Source organism: Diospyros lotus, chromosome 6, assembly GCF_014633365.1.
Source record: "Diospyros lotus cultivar Yz01 chromosome 6, ASM1463336v1, whole genome shotgun sequence".
Taxonomy (NCBI): Eukaryota; Viridiplantae; Streptophyta; class Magnoliopsida; order Ericales; family Ebenaceae; genus Diospyros; species Diospyros lotus.
Genome location: NC_068343.1, coordinates 21,297,937 through 21,316,822, shown reverse-complemented (window position 1 = coordinate 21,316,822; position 18,886 = coordinate 21,297,937). Strand labels below are relative to the sequence as shown.

Below are 18,886 nucleotides of genomic sequence, written 5' to 3'. Positions count from 1 at the left end.
ATTACATCCAAATGTGACCAAATGCTAGTGTTTGATAACATAAAAAAAATATAAAAAATATTTTATTTAAGAAATTAAATTTCTTGTATGTTATTTAATACATTATATTTTTCTATAGAATTGAATTTCATGATACAACATTTAAAATATTATTTGACATTTTTTCCATGAAAAATTCTATCTAGTGGGGGCGATTTTTGTTTTTCATGCAAGTTGAAAAATATTTTATTTTCTAACTAAATACTATCAAACACACCCTAAGGAAAAGTTTCGACAAATTAAGCTCGCTATGTCAAAGATTTCAAATTATGAAGCTGTAATGTCTTGAGAACCAAAGATCAGGTTTAAGAAGAGACTCTAGAGAAATTAATATATATATTGATGATAATAAGAAATGAAACAACATCACCTGAATATTTTTTAGACTGAATGTGGATAAAAAACTCTGAGTTAAGCGTGCTTGACTTACGGTAGCCCAAGGATGGATGATTCCTGAAAAGTTCGCGTAGAACCATTAAGATAAGTTGATAATGTATTTTCTATCACACGATGCAGGATGTTACAGAAACAATATATATATTTGAATACAGTCAAAGTGTATGATAATTTAGTTTCGTAATAGATGAAAAAGTGGTAGAATAGACATTTTAAGTTTGAGTTTTTGTTATTTCTATCAACCTCTAATGAAATATTATTTAGATTTTAAATGATATTATAATATAATCTTTTAACTCAAATTGCAATGTGTTTAACCCAATGAATGGAGCCACTAAAACACGATTCGATCTAATCTCCAAATATTTCTTAAACCGCCAACTCTTTCCTTATTCAGAAAAAGAAACCATACATTTTGAGATAAGATGTATAAATACAATTAATATAATTTAATTATTTAAAAAAAATAACAAAATCTCGAAAGCATTGAGGGTGGGTTCCACCTACCACAAGGAGTGGGATAGGCAAGAAAATTAGGTCCCCATTGGATGAAGACATCAATGAAAAGCCTCTTTATTTTGACGAATAATTAAATCATAGTGTTTGTTGGAGTTTATAGAAAAAAAATAAAACTATAAGACATGCTATTTAATTAACATCATTATTTAAAATCCTTATATTAAGTAACTGACAGGGTATACCTTAAATCTGACATTTGAAATTAAATCAGATGGGCTGATGGGATAAATCTAACATTGCTTGTTGGATTGTTTATTTTATTTTTGTAATGTGAAAAATTTGAGAAATTCTTGTAATATAGTTTTTTTTTATTTAAATCGTCTCATACATTTTTTAAAAAATTCACGATTTGTCTTGACATAGTGACTAACTTAAGTTTTGAAAAATTATCGATGAATGAGACCACCTTGCGTTCTTTTTACTTGCAGGGAGAAAGCTTAGAAAACGTTCAAATTTAAAGATTATCGAAACAACTTAAAATTTGAGAATTATTTAAAAAGAATATAAGCAAATCACGAACATCATTGACCGTCTAACCCTCATTGTATAATAAAATATACAAGTTATTAACAATCTAACGGAATATACAACTTTAAGTATAGATGATTAACAAATTATAAATCATATAATTGACTCAAAACACAAGATGTGTTACTATTATTTATCACACAAAATTATAATTTTTCTCATAAAACTTGACAAAAATATCATACAAAAGTAGCGGAAGGAGCATTGAGCTCTAACTATGTATTTGTTGAAGAATGAGTCGATAGCTCATATGCAATGGATTGGTTTAGGGAATTCACCAGAATCTTAAGAAAAACGAGTTTTTATAAGATAATTATTACTATTTATAAAGTGAAAATTAAGTGATTTATTTATGAATATGGTGAAGATTAAATGTGAGGATTTTACACATATTTAAAAAAAAATGAATTTACCCATTTATTGGGTCTCAAAGGTGTCACGTATGATCGTGGACTTAAGATCACATAATTAATTAGTATTTTTAACATCATGACCAGAAAAATTTATACTTTAACACGTAATTAATTTTGAAAAACATCCCAAAAGTAGTACTTGGATGCCTGTATTTGGTAGGTAAGCTCAAATAGGCAACTGGGCGCGCCAGTTGTGCTCCCTATCACCTACCAATGGTGGGTGGTTTTCGGTCTAAGTCAATAATAGTAATAAATAATAATCACTAGTTGGTGGTGGTAGCCGGTGGTCCGGTCTTCATACTGTCGGTTTGATTATTAAAATAATTAAAATTTATTAATTAATTAAATTGAATCAAAGAATAATATCCAATCGGATTTATCAATTAACTCAAAAAAACTTAACTAACTAATAATTAAAAAAATCGAACCCAAATTGTATAAATCAAACCAAATCGATTAAACAGAAGAAACACACAAAAAAAAAAAAAAATTGATAAAAAACACACAAAATCGAAGAAGACGATGTCATTTTATAACATTAAAACAATATCGTTTTAAAGTTCGATTAGTTCAATTAATTCGATTCTTTCGTCCAAAAATTGAATCGAAAAATGAAAATCGAATTTTTGAAAAAAATTAACCTAATTGAATTGAACCGTTGCAAGAAAAAAATCAAGTTTAAATCGACAAATTCGATCGATTAAATTAGTTATGGTAAATCAAATTTTTGTTCACCTCGACCTTTGAGTACCACATTATTATTATTATTATTATTATTATATATTTATTTTTTTAATGGTACAAGTTATATTCTAAATCATTAATTAATTACATACCTATCAGTCAATTGAAGCCGACAACAAATTATTAATTCATAAAATCACATCGAAGCCAAATCAAGTTAGATAAAGGCTTGGCTCAACAAGAATTTTTACTTGAAATCTATAAGGGTTCTAAGCCTCACCATTGCCATTTAGTCTAGGCGTCATTCGTAATGGTGGTACTCTTTTATCATTTGAATTTTAGGTCTAAGTTTGCCTGGCGTTTTGATTTTTTGGGTAGTCATTTCTAGCGCAGTCCCATCCATGTTTAAAGTCACGAGGGGATTAATAATATTATTTTAAATGACTTCTAATACAATTATGTCAATTTTTTAGAGGGTTGCGTCAACAGCAAGAAAATATAGCGAATTATTATATAATTAAGTAACGTTTATTAACTAAGAAATGAGATAGAAACAGTCAAATAAGATAAATATTTATAATATTTGTCATTTCTAATGTGTTTATTAAACTTATTTGATACTCTTCAAAAAAATTCTTACGTGACTTCTTATTTAACTTTTTATAGATAAATTTATCTAAAAATCCTCCAAATAAATTTATCTGATATTTTATGATAAATTAATGTCATTTAATATATTTTTAAAATTTAAAAATTTTCTCCCTCTATATATTTTATTATTTAATACAAATTTCTTTCACTAATTTTTAAAGTTATTTTATTCAATTTTATATTTTATTATCTATTATAAAAATATATTTTGACAATTTTTAATTATCTAAGTGGAATTATTGTAATTCCACCAATAATTATTTTTACTTTTTGAATCTTTTTAGAATCTATTTTTCAACATAAATTTAGAAAATAAAACACTATTTTTAATTTTAATTTTAATCTTTAGTGACAATTCACATTAATCATAAAACACTATTTTAATTATAAATTTGTTAGTGATGTTAACATACAATTTTGAATGAATTTGATAATAGAGATATTTTGGTAACAAAATCATAACTTGGTACTTGTCATATGTATTTAATAAACATATAGAAAAAATATAATTTTTAATAGATTTTAAAAAATTTAACAAATAATTTTATAGAAATCTTAGAATATTTTTCAGCCTTATTTTGACTATTATATATCTTGATCCGAAAAATATTACAATCTTATATTGATACTCCTTCATTTTGTTCATTTTAACAAACGTTATCTAAGTAGTATTTGGAAACCTTAATGATAGGTTTGTTTACGAAATAAATATTGATATGAAAAAAAATATATAATGACTGAATATATGAGCACCTTAAAAAAAAAATTAAAGTTAGAAAAATACTATATATAAGTTCGAGTGACGGTACTCGTGTACTAAGATGTCAGTTAGATTAAATAATTATATAAATTCAAATCTAAAAGATAAATTTTTACAAAATAAAGTGTTGGTAAAATTACAAGTTTAAAAAAAATTATTTGAAATAATTTTTAATTAAGCGTGACCAATAGTTTTGAAAACTTAAAACCCCATCAAATAATATTTTTGTGAAATTTTCTCCATAAACACTTAGACTTAGGTAAATATTTATTAAATTAAAAATGATTTAACTATGTTTCTATAAGATTACTAAAAAATTTAATAGAAAATGAATATTATGACAAAGCTAAGTATGTTTACGTAACTATCCTTAATTTACAGACTTGTCCTTGGCCTTGCCCCTTTAAAACAATATATATGGTTGTGATGCGGAGTGGTTGGCTAAACATGTCCCATTTACCGGTTGTACAGCTCCACAATCGAGATTCAAGACGAAGCTCAAACTCCACTACGGCGACGGAGGCTACAGCTTTCCGGTGGCGGTTCTGCCTACCCGTTTACGGTAAGGATTGCGGAGGCTCGCTTTCTGTTTCTGCGAACTCCGCCTCTGGGAACAATTGCACTTGTTTTCGCAGTTTCCATGGCGAGAGGTACCAAATACGTAGGTCCATGTATACAAGCACGATTAATTCAGTCGTGGAATCCAACTGATTTGTTGATTTCATTGATTGAGGATGCGAGACCTTATGGTTTGATTGGATTGTTTCTTCTTTTCTGGTTTAAGTGCTTGTTCGGTTGCTGACGGAAAGTAGGTAAGAAGAAAGTAGGTCAAACGTTTGGTAGTCGAGTGCGTAATTTGTAAGCCTAGCTTCCTTCATCACATTTGCTTCTGAGACATCTGAAAAATGTGGACTTTGATTTTAAATATTGTATTTTATTATTTCTTTTGGTTTTCCTCTATTGTGCTGTGTTTGGCTGCTGAGAAAACAAAACAAATCAAGTCTCTGTGTGTGTGTGCGTGTTTTTTTTTTTTAATTTATAGCGCCCAAAATTTTGGCAATCAGACAGTTAATTGATAAAATAGCTGGTGTTTCCAGATTAGTTTTGAAGACCTATTTCTAGGGGAGGCAAACTCGAGGAATTGGTGTGGTTCTGCTATACTCACAGACTCAATTTCTTCAGTTTTAAGATAGTGGAGAAATGGACGCAAAACTTGCACACAGCTGGCAATTCTCAACATGGATTGATTTGGAGAAGATGGTGAAGAAGCCAAGTGGTTCCCTCCAGTTTTCTCAAAGATATGGGGAGAAAAAGCGGCTTCAATTTCTTATTTCTAGTCATTTGCAACCTACAAGAACTGCCACTTGGCATAGACCTGTAGAGCTGAAGGTCTCATGTTCTTATAGGGACTTTCCTGGTAGGTACAAACACACAACTATATTTTTCATAAAGCATAATACCATGCGTTTTATACTGTGCAATTCTTGAAGACGATTTATACTGTAAAACCTGACTCCGTCAATTTTGGTTATGATAAACAGAAGTTGCAGCAATCAGTCAGTTTCCTTTTTGTGAAAAGCTTGCTTCATTAACTTGCACAAGTTTATTTAGTAGAACTGCCAATTAGAAAGCAATTCTTTTGGGTTGAATGCTCTGTATTTGTCACATGTCTGGCAAACCAGATGACCAAATGATCAACCTTGCTGTAGCGATTCAAGTAATTATCTTTTTGTTACTAAGAGTTTGCCTGAGTCTTAATTTGTAGGTTTAACATTGCAGTCTGGAAGTTTTCCTGCTTCTTTTGATGAAGCTACTGCCTTAAAGGTATGGAATGGCATCCCTCTTGTCTCTTGTATGTTTAATTTAGGATAATCCCTGATTTTGAGGGCATATGGTGGCATTTAATGTTTAGACATTGTGGCGTCATGCATCTTTTAAGTTTTACAGCCTGATCTAACCATGAAGTTTCGAAGTTGCGTTTGGCTGATTGGCTCACACTAGGTAGCTTGGCTACGTCTCATTGAATGCTATTAACATTGCAGAATAAATCAGAAGAGATTGAGCCATATCTAAATGGACGGTGTATATATCTTGTTGGTCAGTTCATTACTTAGGTTATCTGCAATCAGTTTATCAGGTCATCAAATGATTTATGCCTTGACTATGTTCTGTTAAAAATTGCAGGAATGATGGGATCTGGGAAGACAACTGTTGGCAAGATTTTGTCTGAAGCACTTGGTTATTCATTTTTTGATAGGTATTGCAACTGATATCTTGAGTTTGTTTCCGAAATCATTGAAGAGTGGAGGGAACATAATTTGAATCACATGGAGCACTGCCTGATGAAATCAAGGGTTTTTAGTTTACCAACCCAAAAGATATTGGGACTGTGTAATCCAGATAGGATCCATTGGTTACATTTGTATTCTGAAAAATTAGTTCCAATATTTGCCACAAGAAGTCCTGACATTATTTGTCCTGCTAAAAACTAATTACACTTAACCCTAGAACGTAGTGGGCAATACTAATTGAACTGTTCTATGTTTGTGAATGTCAGTGACAAATTGATAGAGCAGGCAGTAGGGGGTACCTCTGTGGCTGAAATCTTTCAGCTGTATGGTGAGAGCTTCTTCAGAGATAATGAGGTCAGAAATGTAGAAGGATTATTCTCTGTATTTTAGCATTCTGTATTTTCTTATCTGCTGCAAGTTAGTGCAAGTTGCTGTGTTTATTTTAGTTGATAACTATATGTATTGTGGCAATGTAGTTAGAAGGTTATCTTGCTGAGTATAAATATAAACTCAGCATAGTTTTGTAATGTTGTTGATTTCATTTTTCAGTTTATCTAGTGATTCACGAGAATTTCTTTTCTCTCTATTGTGCCCTAACCTGCTAGTCTTGTTTGCCTTATCATACTGTTTTATGGTATCAGAGCCATTGATGCAAGTCATGAATTTGAATCCTGATCTTAGTGTCTCCTCTTCTCTTCCACCGCGCTCATCCTGTTCTTTATCTTCTGCATCACAATCTGATTTTTCTGCGGTTGCAAGAGCGTTTAGTTTCGTTCCGATAAAATTGGATTCCGACAATTATATCTTTTGGAAGGCTCAAGTTCTGGCAACGATCAAAGACTTTGATTTACTGCCTTTCCTTAACAAGAGACTCCATTGCCACTGAAGTATGTTATAGATCGTGATAATGGAGGATCTGAAGCTTAGACAGTGAACTCGAAATATCTTAATTGGCTGCGATCAGATCAATTACTTCTACCCTGGCTCTTTTCGACGATTGCTAAGGATGCATTAGCACAGGTGATTCATTGTGAATCATCTGCCGATGTATGGTCTTCACTTGAAAGTTTATATTCATGTCAAACAATTGCCAAATCCTTTCAACTAAAGTAGCAGTTAAGATCAGTTAAGAAGGATTCTTTGTCTATTAATGACTACATCCTTAAACTCAAAACGATTGGACATTCTTTAGCTGCTATAGGTGAGCCACTAGATGATAAGGAGTTACTTCTTGCAATTCTTAATGGATTAGGTCATGATTATGAAATAGTTGTGAGCCTAATTACTTATCAAATGGATGAAATAGATCTTGAGAAAGTGCAGTTGTTGCTAATGCACGAACAAAGACTAGCATCTAAGAATTTGCCACAATCGACAATTAATTTTGATTCAGTTACACCTTCATCTATGCAAGTCAATATGATTGCATATACAACAAGAGGTGCTAGTTATTTTGTGAACAATAGATGTGGTTTTAGTCAAAAAGGAGGTGGTTATATGAATCAAGGTGGAAGAAGACGAGGTAGACATAATGGCAGGCGGATTTATTGCCAATTGTGTGGCAAGCCATGGCATTTTATTGATAGTTGTTATCATCGATTTGATAGAAATTTTCAAAGGACACCTTATTCTAATCAAAGATTTGATTCTCAAGTCTTTACTCAGTCTGATTCAAGAGCTTTTCTGGCCTCCCTAAGTGATTCTAATGAGTCCTACACGAATGATATAGGTTCTGTCCAAGGAACTCACTATAATCAATTTCCTTCTAACTATAATCATTTTTCTTCTTCTCCTATTGATCACAACCTTCACTTGTACATTTAGACAATTCCTAGTTTGTTGACTCTAGTGTAACAAACCATATCACTTCCAATCTAAACGATCTGTCTCTACATGCTCCTTATAATGGTGGAGACAAAGTTTAAGTTGGTAATGGTAGGCAACTCTCTATCTCTAATGTTGGTCTTGGACATTTACTTTCACAAACAAAACCTAAATCTTGTGTTACTTTGTCAAATGTTCTGCATGTGCCTAATATGAAGAAAAATCTAATTAGTGTCTCACAACTCACATGAGATCATGATCTTGTTGTTGAATTTAACTCTCATTCTTGTTTGATCAAGGACAAGAATACCGGACAAGTGCTACTCAAAGCACAGCTTAAGAATGGGCTATACCAACTGAGTTCAACATTTGATCCTATTGTTCCCAGCTCTTCAACTCATTCTATTAAACCTAGACATGTTGTTAGCAGTGCATTTCCTTCGAATTGTAATAAGTTTTCTTTCAGTAAGTGTACTAGACAGGCTCCATTTAGTCATGGACTGTCATCTAGTGTAAATGTTGCCCAAATTAGCAATGTGTACCAGCAATGGCACGCAAAGCTAAGGCATCCCTCTCTCAATGTACTATGCTTAGTTCTAAATAAAATTTAGATTCCTTGTTCTTTCACATTACTTTCCTTTTGTGATTCTTGTCAAGTTGGAAAACTAAATCAACTTCCATTTGCTGATTGCCCTATTACTACTGTAAAACCTCTTGAGTTGATCTATTCAGACCTATGAGGTCCATCTCCTACTTTGTCTAGTGAAGGATATCGATATTACATCATCTTTGTTGATACTTACACACGTTATACATGGCTATACCCTTTAAAGTTAAAATCTGATGCCTTATCGACCTTTGTCACTTTTCACAAACTTGTTGAACTTCAGTATCAAACCAAAATTAAAGCCTTTCAAACAGACGGCGGGGGGGGGGGGGGGGGGGGGGGGTGCTGGGGGAATTCAAAGCCTTTTTGCCTTCTCCATAGTCATGGCATACAGCCACGTTTCACTTGTCATCGTACCTATCAACAAAATGGTGTAGCTGAGAGGAAGCGTAGGCATATTGTTGAAATGGAACCTACTTTACTGAGTCATGCTCATATGCCTCTTAAATTTTGGGTAGAAGCATTTCAAACAACAGTGCACCTTATTAATTTGCTTCCTTCATCTTCACTCAAGTTCCACACACCATTTGAACTGTTATATCATAAACAACCTAATTACCTCATGCAACATTTTGGTTGTGTTTGTTTTCCTTATCTAAGACCATATATTAAGCACAAATTTAATTTTCATTCAACCAAATGTATCTTTATTGGGTATAGTCATGTTCAAGTAGGCTACCGGTGTTTGCATCCTACTGGACGAATTTATATTTCAAGACATGTCAAATTTAATCCGGATGATTTTCCTTATCCTAGTCTATTCAAGTCTTATTCACCTTATGTTCCTTCTGTTTCTAATAGCTTTCTACATTATATTTTTAGTCTCTTCCTTCTTTTCTCTCCTTTGCAGTAGTATAACCTCTGGGTTCCTATCAAACAATTCCTTGCCTCAGTCTCCTTCTATTTCTTCACCACCTATGCAGGCTTCTTCTCCTTCTCCTAGACCTATCACTCGTGTGTCTAAATTTCAGCTCCTTCTTGTCATCCTATTCTGACCAGGTCCAAGGCTAAATCGCTTGCCATTACTTCACCTCATCCCCTCATGAGTTCTTTCGAACCTAGTTCCGTTCATGAGACCTTCTTAGACTCACAATGGGTTAAGGCTATGAAAGGGGAGTTTGCTGCCTTGTAGTGTAATCATACTTGGGATTTAGTTCCTTATTCTAAGGATATGAATGTTTCCTTATTCATCCTCGTTCCCTTCGCCATCTAGTTGAATTCATAGCGATCGGAATTGGCCCGGACGGGCTCTGATACCAGATTGTCAGGTCTAACAGAGCTGACAAGTAAGTCTCGAGAATTCCGCAAGGAATTCTAGAGAGTTGTAGAAGTTTGTGATCGGAGAGAGAGAAGCAGAAAGAGAGAGAGAGAGAAAGAGGAAAGGAATTGAGAGGAAAATTTTAGATTCAATTCATTCATATCCTTCTTGGATGAGATCAATCTCTATTTATATTGATCTTCCCTCAATAAATTGAAATTCTCTCACCTAATGCAACTTGTGTCTTAACTGTCGGTGCCACTTGCAACAAGCATGTGTGTGTTAGTTATTCTATTTCCCTCCTAATCTCCCAAGTTACAATTAGCTATTTTAGGCAGTACATGACAGTGCTCATTGGCTCAGAGTGGTACGTCTCATTTCTGATTTCTCTAATCCAACATCGTCCATTCCTAGTCACGGCTTACAGACTCCGGTTCTATCAATCATACGACTCGCTATCCAAATCAATTTGACAATTATATGCCTGTCCCTAGAAATTGATAAATCTTTGTAGCTGATGGATTAACTATTCCAATTGCTGGTCATGGCAACATGAAAGTTACCCCTATCCTTTCTTTACCTAATGTCTTACATTTTTCCCAAACTGTCAACCAATCTTCTCTCCATCTCCAAAATCACCAAGGACCTGAATTGTACAATCAAATTTTTTGATACTCATTGTGTTGTTTAGGACCAAACCACAGGGAAGATGATTAGGTTTGCCAAGGAAAGGAATGGGCTATACTATCTTGCAAAGATTAAAGGTGACTTAGATGGGCAGAATCAGTTGTTACTATGCTTACCTAATAATACCACCATCTCTTTAGAAAGATCCAGAATTTGGCTTTATCATTTGACGCTTAGTCATCCTTCTTTTCAGTTTCTTAGAACTATGTTTCCTTTATTTTTTCAGAACATTTCAATTGATAATTTACATTATGATATATGTGAGTCTGCAAAACATCATCGTACATATTTCCTTTTGTGTTCAATAAAATCATCTAAACCCTTCTCATTAATTTACTCTGATGTTTGGGATCCATCTAAAATTCCCAATATCACTGGTGCTAGGTGGTTTGTTTCGTTTATTGATGATTGTACTCATAAAACTTGGTTGTATCTCATGAAAGAAAAATTTGATGTGACCAAATTTTTTCTTGTATTCCATAATATGATCAAAACTCAGTTTGGGGAAAATATTAAGAGGGTTCAATTTAATAATGAAAGAGTATTTCAACCAATTTCTGATCTTTTTCTTCTAAACACAAGGGATAATTTATGAATTTTCATGTGTTGACACTCCCCAATTGTTGAACGCAAAAACAAACATCTCTTAAAGGTTACTAGGGCATTACTTTTTGTTATGATCCTAGGGTTTAGATTGAAATTTAGGAACGAACCAAGGGAAAATTAGACAGAATGGAGGGAGAATTAGACTGAAAGAGAGGGAGATAGCAATAAGAATAGAGGGAGAAATGTAGACACAACAAAGAAAGAGAGAGAGAGATCAGAAGGAAACAAGAGAAATCAGAATAATTGAGGGGTAAATCAGAATTCAATATCATTCAATAACATACATTCTCTAACCACTTTGGTCTATTTATAGGCTATTCTCTCCTTTTAGTTACAATATAACTGAGAAGTACAAATAGGAAAGCAACAAAGTACAACAAAGGAAAAAATACATGTATTAGATAATTCCTAATATATCCTTGGGTAGTGACAATTCCCCCCTCTTTGAGAGAGTTCTTGTCCCCAAGAACTTATAGCGATTGGCCATTGCTATTCGTCTAATCTCAGCTTTCTCTATTTGTTTTATTCTCCGCTAAGTAGAAAATCTGGTGAAGAGAGGAAATGAGGAAGAAATTTAAAAGCACAGGAGAGTTCATTCTCCGCTAAGTAGAAAAGTTGAGACGATGAGAGCATGAAGAAATAAGGAGAAGGAAAGCGAAGTGTCATTTGGTCAAGATGGAAACAAAGGAGAAGGAGGAGAAAAGTTGAAGAAAGCAGTCATGGTGCAGCAACCTATAGCAAGCACGCTGGCTAGATAATTTATTAAAGGTGAGAAACTAATGTCTAATGTTTTTCATGTTCACACAACTTCTTGTCTTGCTGGTTCATGTAATTTTAAAAATGATATGCATGAAAAGTACAGTTTTGGTTAATGTCTTGTTAGATAACCAGGGGTAGCTCAATATTTGGTATGTTCACCAGGATTAACCCGAGAATAAGCTAGTAAGAGTATGGCCTAACTGTTATGTGGCTAGCCTAGGCTGTGCGCTAAATTGAGATGCATGTATTTGAGAATTTGCATGAGTATGCAAGTTTTGAAAAATATGGCATATCATAAGCATTGAGACACTTGGCATGTGTCTCGATGCATTGCTTGTAATTTTTTACCGAGCTAAGGCACTCATCACATATTTTAATATATGTGGCACAGATTGACAGCTGGACAGAGCTTTGAAGGGGCCAAATTTTGATGGAAGCTTGAAGGCTACGCCCTTTCTTAAAATTATGGAGTTATCACACAAGGGTGATGGTATTTTGCAAACTGATAGAAGTGGGTTGCATCTTGTATAAAGTTTTGTTGTATAAATTATAAATAAGATGCAAACCCCATACGACTCTAACTATGGTTTCCTTGTAAAGCTTCTGAGGATGTGTATAACTGTTGGAAGTTCAGTTGCGCGTTTTGTCAAATTTGGGTGCTTGAAGATTTCTTAGAGCTATTGGATGCTAGAATTGTGAGCAGTCACAGGATTGTTGCTTGGGTAAAGTAGTTGTGGCTAGAAGCAAGAAACGGGCAGAAAAATTCAGTTGTTAAGGACAAGGCGATTAATTTTAGGAACCAAGTTTGGTGCATAGTCTAGCCTGTTCCAGCTGACTGAGAGGAGATAGTGCCAGTCACGTGAACGCTCTGCAACATTACAAAATAAATAATTTCAAGCCAAGAAAGAAACAAGTAATCCAACATGGGACCGTGGGAGGTTAAGAACACTTCCATAACATGCTAGGTTGATAGAAAAACTTTGAAATAAAAGAGAAATTAATACCTAGCATCTAAGTTAGTCCCTTCCAACTTCTTGTAAAAGGGTTATGAGATGGGATTCAGGAGAGGTGTCCAACATTAATAGCCTGTATATAATCAATTCAAACTCTTTTTTTCTCTAAAATCCTCCATAAGGCTTCTCTAGTATTGAAGCTATTTATAATAATTTACAATGCTCTAATATTATATTTTTAAAATTGACTAATAATAAATAGTAAGAACATTAATAACAAAAATATCAATATTTTAAGTTTTAAAACTATAGTAAATAATTAAAATTTATAATAAATATCATTGATGCTTATAATGAAATATTGTAGTATTAGTAATATCGTGAATATTGTATTGGTAATTTTAATCTTATAATATTTATTAACATTGTTTATTCATAATTATAATATAATTATATTGTTAATAAATTATTGGCATTAAAATTATAATATTAGCAATATAGTAAGTATTATGTTGATAATATTAATGTCATAATGTAGTTACATAAATAATAATAGGATAAATTTATAGTACACCCTATGAACTTCAATCCTTTGACTCGGACACCCCTTAATCTTTGTTTTTCGTCAATTTGGTTTGACATCTCATCTGTTGCTAACGTTGTTAAGTAAATTGACCATATACCCCTTGTGCGTTTTGGCCCGGACACCCTTTATACTTTATTTTTTGTACCAAATGAAATGTATAAAAGATGAAAATCAAAATGTATTAGTGAATGAGAAAACGATTAAGGAGAGATGGAAGGAGTATTTCACAAATTATTCAATGATGGTGGAGACACAAGAGTTAGTTTGGGACATCTTAGTAACTCTGAAGGGAATGTGAGTTATACATTTTATCAACGCATAAGTTCAAAAGAAATAAGACAAGCATTAAACAAGATGAAAAATCATAAGGCGGTGGGACCAGATAATATACCAATAGAAGTATGGAAATGCATGGGAGAAGAGGGCATCTCCTGTCTAACGAAATTATTTAACGTGATCCTTAAATAAAAAAAGATGCCAGGTGAGTGGAGGAAGAGTACTTTGGTTCCTATATACAAGAACAAAGATGTACAAAATTGAAAATTACAGATGAATTAAATTAATGAGCTATACCATGAAACTCTAGGAGAGAGTAATAGAGTAGAGACTTAGAAAAGAAACAGACATCTCGGAAAATCAATTTGGTTTTATGCCTGGTAGGTCAACAATGGAAGCTATATACCTACTGAGGTGCCTAATGGAAAGATATCGGGATCATTAGAAGGGCCTGCATATGGTGTTTATAGATCTAGAAAAGCTCTATGATAGGGTCCCTAGAGAAGTATTATGGAGGGTTTTAGAGAAGAAATGAGTTCGAATAACCTATATACGAACCCTTAAAGATATGTATCACGATGCAGAAATAAGGGTCGGAACATGCGGAAAGGATACTGAATCGTTTAAAATTACAATGGGACTGCATCAAGGTTCTGCACTAAGTCCATACTTATTTGCTTTAGTAATGGATGAATTCACTAAACACATTCAGACAGAGGTGTCATGGTGTATGCTATTTGCAGATGACATAGTGTTGGTGGATGAAACAAAAGAGGGAGTGAACACTAAGCTTGAGTTGTGGAGAAACAATTTAGAATCTAAAGGATTTAAATTAAGTAGAAGGAAAACAAAATATATGGAATGTAAGTTTAGTAAGAATGCAAGAGTGGAGGATGTTATAATAAAATTATAAGACCAAATCATACAAAGAAAAGACAATTTTCGATATTTGGGATCAGTGATTCAAAAAGATGGAGAAATTCACGAGGATGTCACGCATAGAATTAAGACGGGTTGGCTAAAATGGAGAAATGCATTGGGGGTGTTATGTGATGGTAAAATCCCATTAAAACTGAAAGGAAAATTCTATAGGATAGTTATAAGACTAGTTTTGTTGTATGGCTCAGAATGTTGGGCAATTAAACACTAGCACGAGCAAAAGATGAGCGTAGCGGAGATGAGGATGTTAAAGATGGATGTGTGACCATACAAGAAAATATAAAATTAAAAATGAGATTATTCGTAATAAGGTAAGAGTAGTGCCAATCGAGCAGAAGATGAGAGAAACTAGACTAAGATAGTTTGGTCATGTGAGAAGAAGACCAAGAGATGCTCCTGTGAGGAGAGTTGATGAAATGGAACAATTAGTCAAAAAAAGAGGTAGAGGCAGAGGTAGAGTCAAGAAAATTTTGGGAGAGACATTAAAGTTTGATATGAAGTGTATGGGCGTAAATGAAGATATGACAAAAGATAGAAATACATGAAAGTTTAGAATTCATGTAGCCGACCCCACGTAAGGGGATAAAGGCTGGATATGTTGTTGGTCCCTAAACTTTCCTGAAATGGCCATGGCACCCCATTTGTAAGAAACAACATTAATTAAACTAAGATTAACTTCAAATGATCCTTAATATCTATTTAATTAAGTCGTTTGTAATTTGGCAAATAATAAAGTATGGAAAGGTGTTCATGCCAAAGATCTAAAGTTTAAGAGGTGCACGGTCAATCTACTTAATGTCATTAGTAATGGAGCGGGTATTGTGGGAATTTTGGGAAAGTTTAGAGACCAATTTGGCAAAAATACAAGTTTAGGGGTGTGTGAGCCAATTGCCCCAATGTTCAGGGGGTGTAAGGTCAATTTTTCCTAAATTCCCCTTAGACCCCCCTGTGGTTCAGGCCATTTGCATGGAGACTCCATGTGGTTTAAAAGTGTTTGTAAATGTCTATTTGGTTTATCTTTTTTGCTCTAACAACCCCTCCCATCATAAATGACATTAGTTAAACCTCATTAAATTAAATTAAGTTAAAATTAAAATAAATTTGACTAACTTTAGAAATCAGACTCTTGAATTCATGATTTTGTTAACATCTTCCCTTACACTGTTAACACACTCAACATTGCACTCCAATTCACGAAGAATTTCAATCTCCGATTTCACTACATCAAGTTGAGAAGCATGTCTGGGCCATTTTCATTGAACTGCAAGATTACGAGGCCTTGGAACCCAAGCAAGGCCAAGGAAGCATCAAGTCAGATTCTAATTTGCTAATCATCTTGTCAGAAAACACTATTATATTGTGCTAAAAAAAAAACATCACACCAAAAAGCATTGAGTTTCACTAGTTAGATTCCGATTCACTAATCATCTTGACAAAAATGAAAAGAAGTAAAATTTAGTTCAGTGAAAGAGGGTTTATTACATCAAGTCACTGTTCTTTCATTACATTTCTCTAATTTGCCTTGAGTAAATATTAATACATACACATATACATGTGTATTGTATTATGTACTGATACATGTAAATGTGAAATCTTCTTTGTATTAAGTACATATGGAAGGGAAATATTACTAATTAGTTACTTCCTTGCAGACAGAGGTATTGCAGAAGCTATCTTTGATGCACCGTCTAGTTGTTTCCACTGGTGGAGGTGCAGTTATTCGGCCTATCAATTGGTACAGCACATACTAATTAAACCCTTGACAATTGGATTCTCAGGGTGCTTTTAAGATGCTTAGCTGCTGCTGTCCTCTGTTCAGGAAACACATGCGAAAGGGGATTAGTGTCTGGTTAGATGTACCATTGGAAGCCTTGGCAAGGAGAATTGCAGCTGTAGGAACAGAATCTCGGCCCCTTTTACATGAAGAATCTGGTGATGCTTTTGCCAAGGTATGCCATTTCGTCCATAATATTGAAAATAGCAATGTATAGATTCCACTTTCTTATTTGAAAGAGGAACAAATAAGTGTCAATTGTGTATGCCATCTGATGATTCCAACACCTGTAGGCTTTCGCACGGTTGTCTACTCTTCTGGAAGAGAGGTTTGAAGAATATGCAAATGCCAATGCTAGGGTTTCCTTGGAAGGTATGATTTGCTCAAATGTATAAAACTGTCAGTTTATGACCCTGTGCTATTTACAGTTGTGCAATTGTGTTTGAAAGTGCTATTAACTTTTCTCTCTTTTTTCTTGTTTTAAATAATTTTACTTGATTCTGGAACTCTTTCCTGTGGAGCTGGAAATTTTGTGTTTCATTTAAGTAATTGATTCTTCCTAATGATATGTAGGCCGTTACTATTTTTTAATTAATATTAATAAGTCCTCTTGTCCTACCTCATATTGATTTTCTTATAAACCATCATATTAGGAGCTTATGCCTTCAGGATAATCTTTCTGGTAAGTTCTGATATAATAAACTTTTGTCATGATGCAGAGATTGCAGCCAAGCTAGGTTACATGGATGTATGCAACATAACACCTACAGTTATTGCAATTGAGGTCTCTCTCTCTCTCTCTCTCTCTAGGATGGCATGCATACCACCTGTTCCTATTTTAGGTTTAATTCAATTCTAAAATCATTTTCCAGGAACTATTTTCTTATCGCAAACCGTGTTTATGAGAATGACTGTTCTTCTAGATGATTTGATTTCATGTTTTTCAGGCACTAGAACAAATCAAGAGCTTCCTGAAGTTGAAGTAATAGGAAATTCAGTGTCCAAAGGACACCACATCCATGGGGCTATTCTTGTTTTCGTTAGCGCCTAGTAGTATCAAGATTACACTTGGTTTCGACCAGTTGGGATTTTCAATCGACTAAGCAGGGCCGGGCGGGGCAAACAGAACTCGGCAAGTCCTGTGGTTCGAATTTTTAAGGAAGGCATGACATGTATCATTCTGACAAAATGTTGTGCGGTTATTGTTTGATTATGCTTAAAGACGTGGCAGTTGTAAATAAGGGTGATATAATTGTGCATTCTGAACCATCGCATTACCAATTCATTAGGTTCTTCTATACGTAGCTGCTGTTTGTATGCATTGTTGCTAATTGTTGTTATTCTATGTTTCCAATTCTTATTTGATTCAGCCACTGCCCTGCAAGCCAGCCTCTGGCATTGTGCATGAACATGGAGGAGAATTGATCACAGCAACCAATTTGAAGGAACAGGAAGGATATTTACTCTTTTACTAAGGTATCATATGTTCACTGCAACATAGACATAATTTTCTGTTGCATCCTTTCATTTCTTGGATCCTCCAATTGCTTGCCTGTTTTTGAATGCTAATCGTAATAAGATATGCTGCTACTTATCTAGTGCTGGTTCACCCATCACAGTTACACAGCCTTCTCCACCTCCATCCACAGGCGCAATTTCCTGGCGTTTCATCAAATGCATCTGAATGTCTGAATCACGTTAGATCTGGTTTAGATAATTTTGAGGGGCTAAGCTTCAATTACAATGGTAAGGGTGTTTTGTTATGACCAAAGGGTCTCGAATTTGAATTTTAAAAGTGACTTCTTTGCAAAAAGAAAAGAAAAAAGAGAGAACAGGGAAAAAGAAAATATGTATAAAGGCGACATTTTACGTTCAGGTCTTGAGTTCTGGACGGGGCCAAGAAGTGAATGGGAGGTTGAGAGCATTAGCATCGGCTATGGAGTGCTGACCATGATGAGAATGATGGCTATATATAAATAAATATACAATCCGGATTTCAAATCAAACATAACTTAGGTATTTTTGCTGAACAATTTGAGTAGTCATTTTCCCAACTCTCCAAACCAAAAGATCACTGAACAAAATACGTTACAGTTCTTCAAACATAGTTTAATAATCTAAGCATTGTCTGAAACAAGAGGCAACTTGGCAGGCAACGCTGAAGCGTTCACCAAAATTATAGACCAGTAACCATTTTCACCTCCCTGGAAATGGGACTACAAATAAGGATGACAAGGCTCTATAGATCTCCAAGTTTTTCTCTTTGATCAGATCTG

The 18,886-nt window shown here is 33.9% G+C and overlaps 1 protein-coding gene across 1 annotated transcript; it reads left to right on the top strand.

Moving 5' to 3' along the window:
- The first annotated feature begins 4,435 nt into the window (after positions 1-4,435).
- LOC127803529 (shikimate kinase, chloroplastic) lies at positions 4,436-17,941 on the top strand. The gene is made up of 11 exons (XM_052339803.1): positions 4,436-4,552; positions 5,088-5,407; positions 5,756-5,814; positions 6,033-6,087; positions 6,175-6,247; positions 6,548-6,635; positions 16,489-16,571; positions 16,656-16,785; positions 16,904-16,982; positions 17,330-17,394; positions 17,558-17,941. The coding sequence occupies exons 2-11, from the start codon at positions 5,191-5,193 to the stop codon at positions 17,594-17,596; spliced, it is 888 nt and encodes a 295-aa protein (XP_052195763.1). The 5' UTR covers positions 4,436-4,552; positions 5,088-5,190; the 3' UTR covers positions 17,597-17,941.
- The last annotated feature ends 945 nt before the right edge of the window (positions 17,942-18,886 follow it).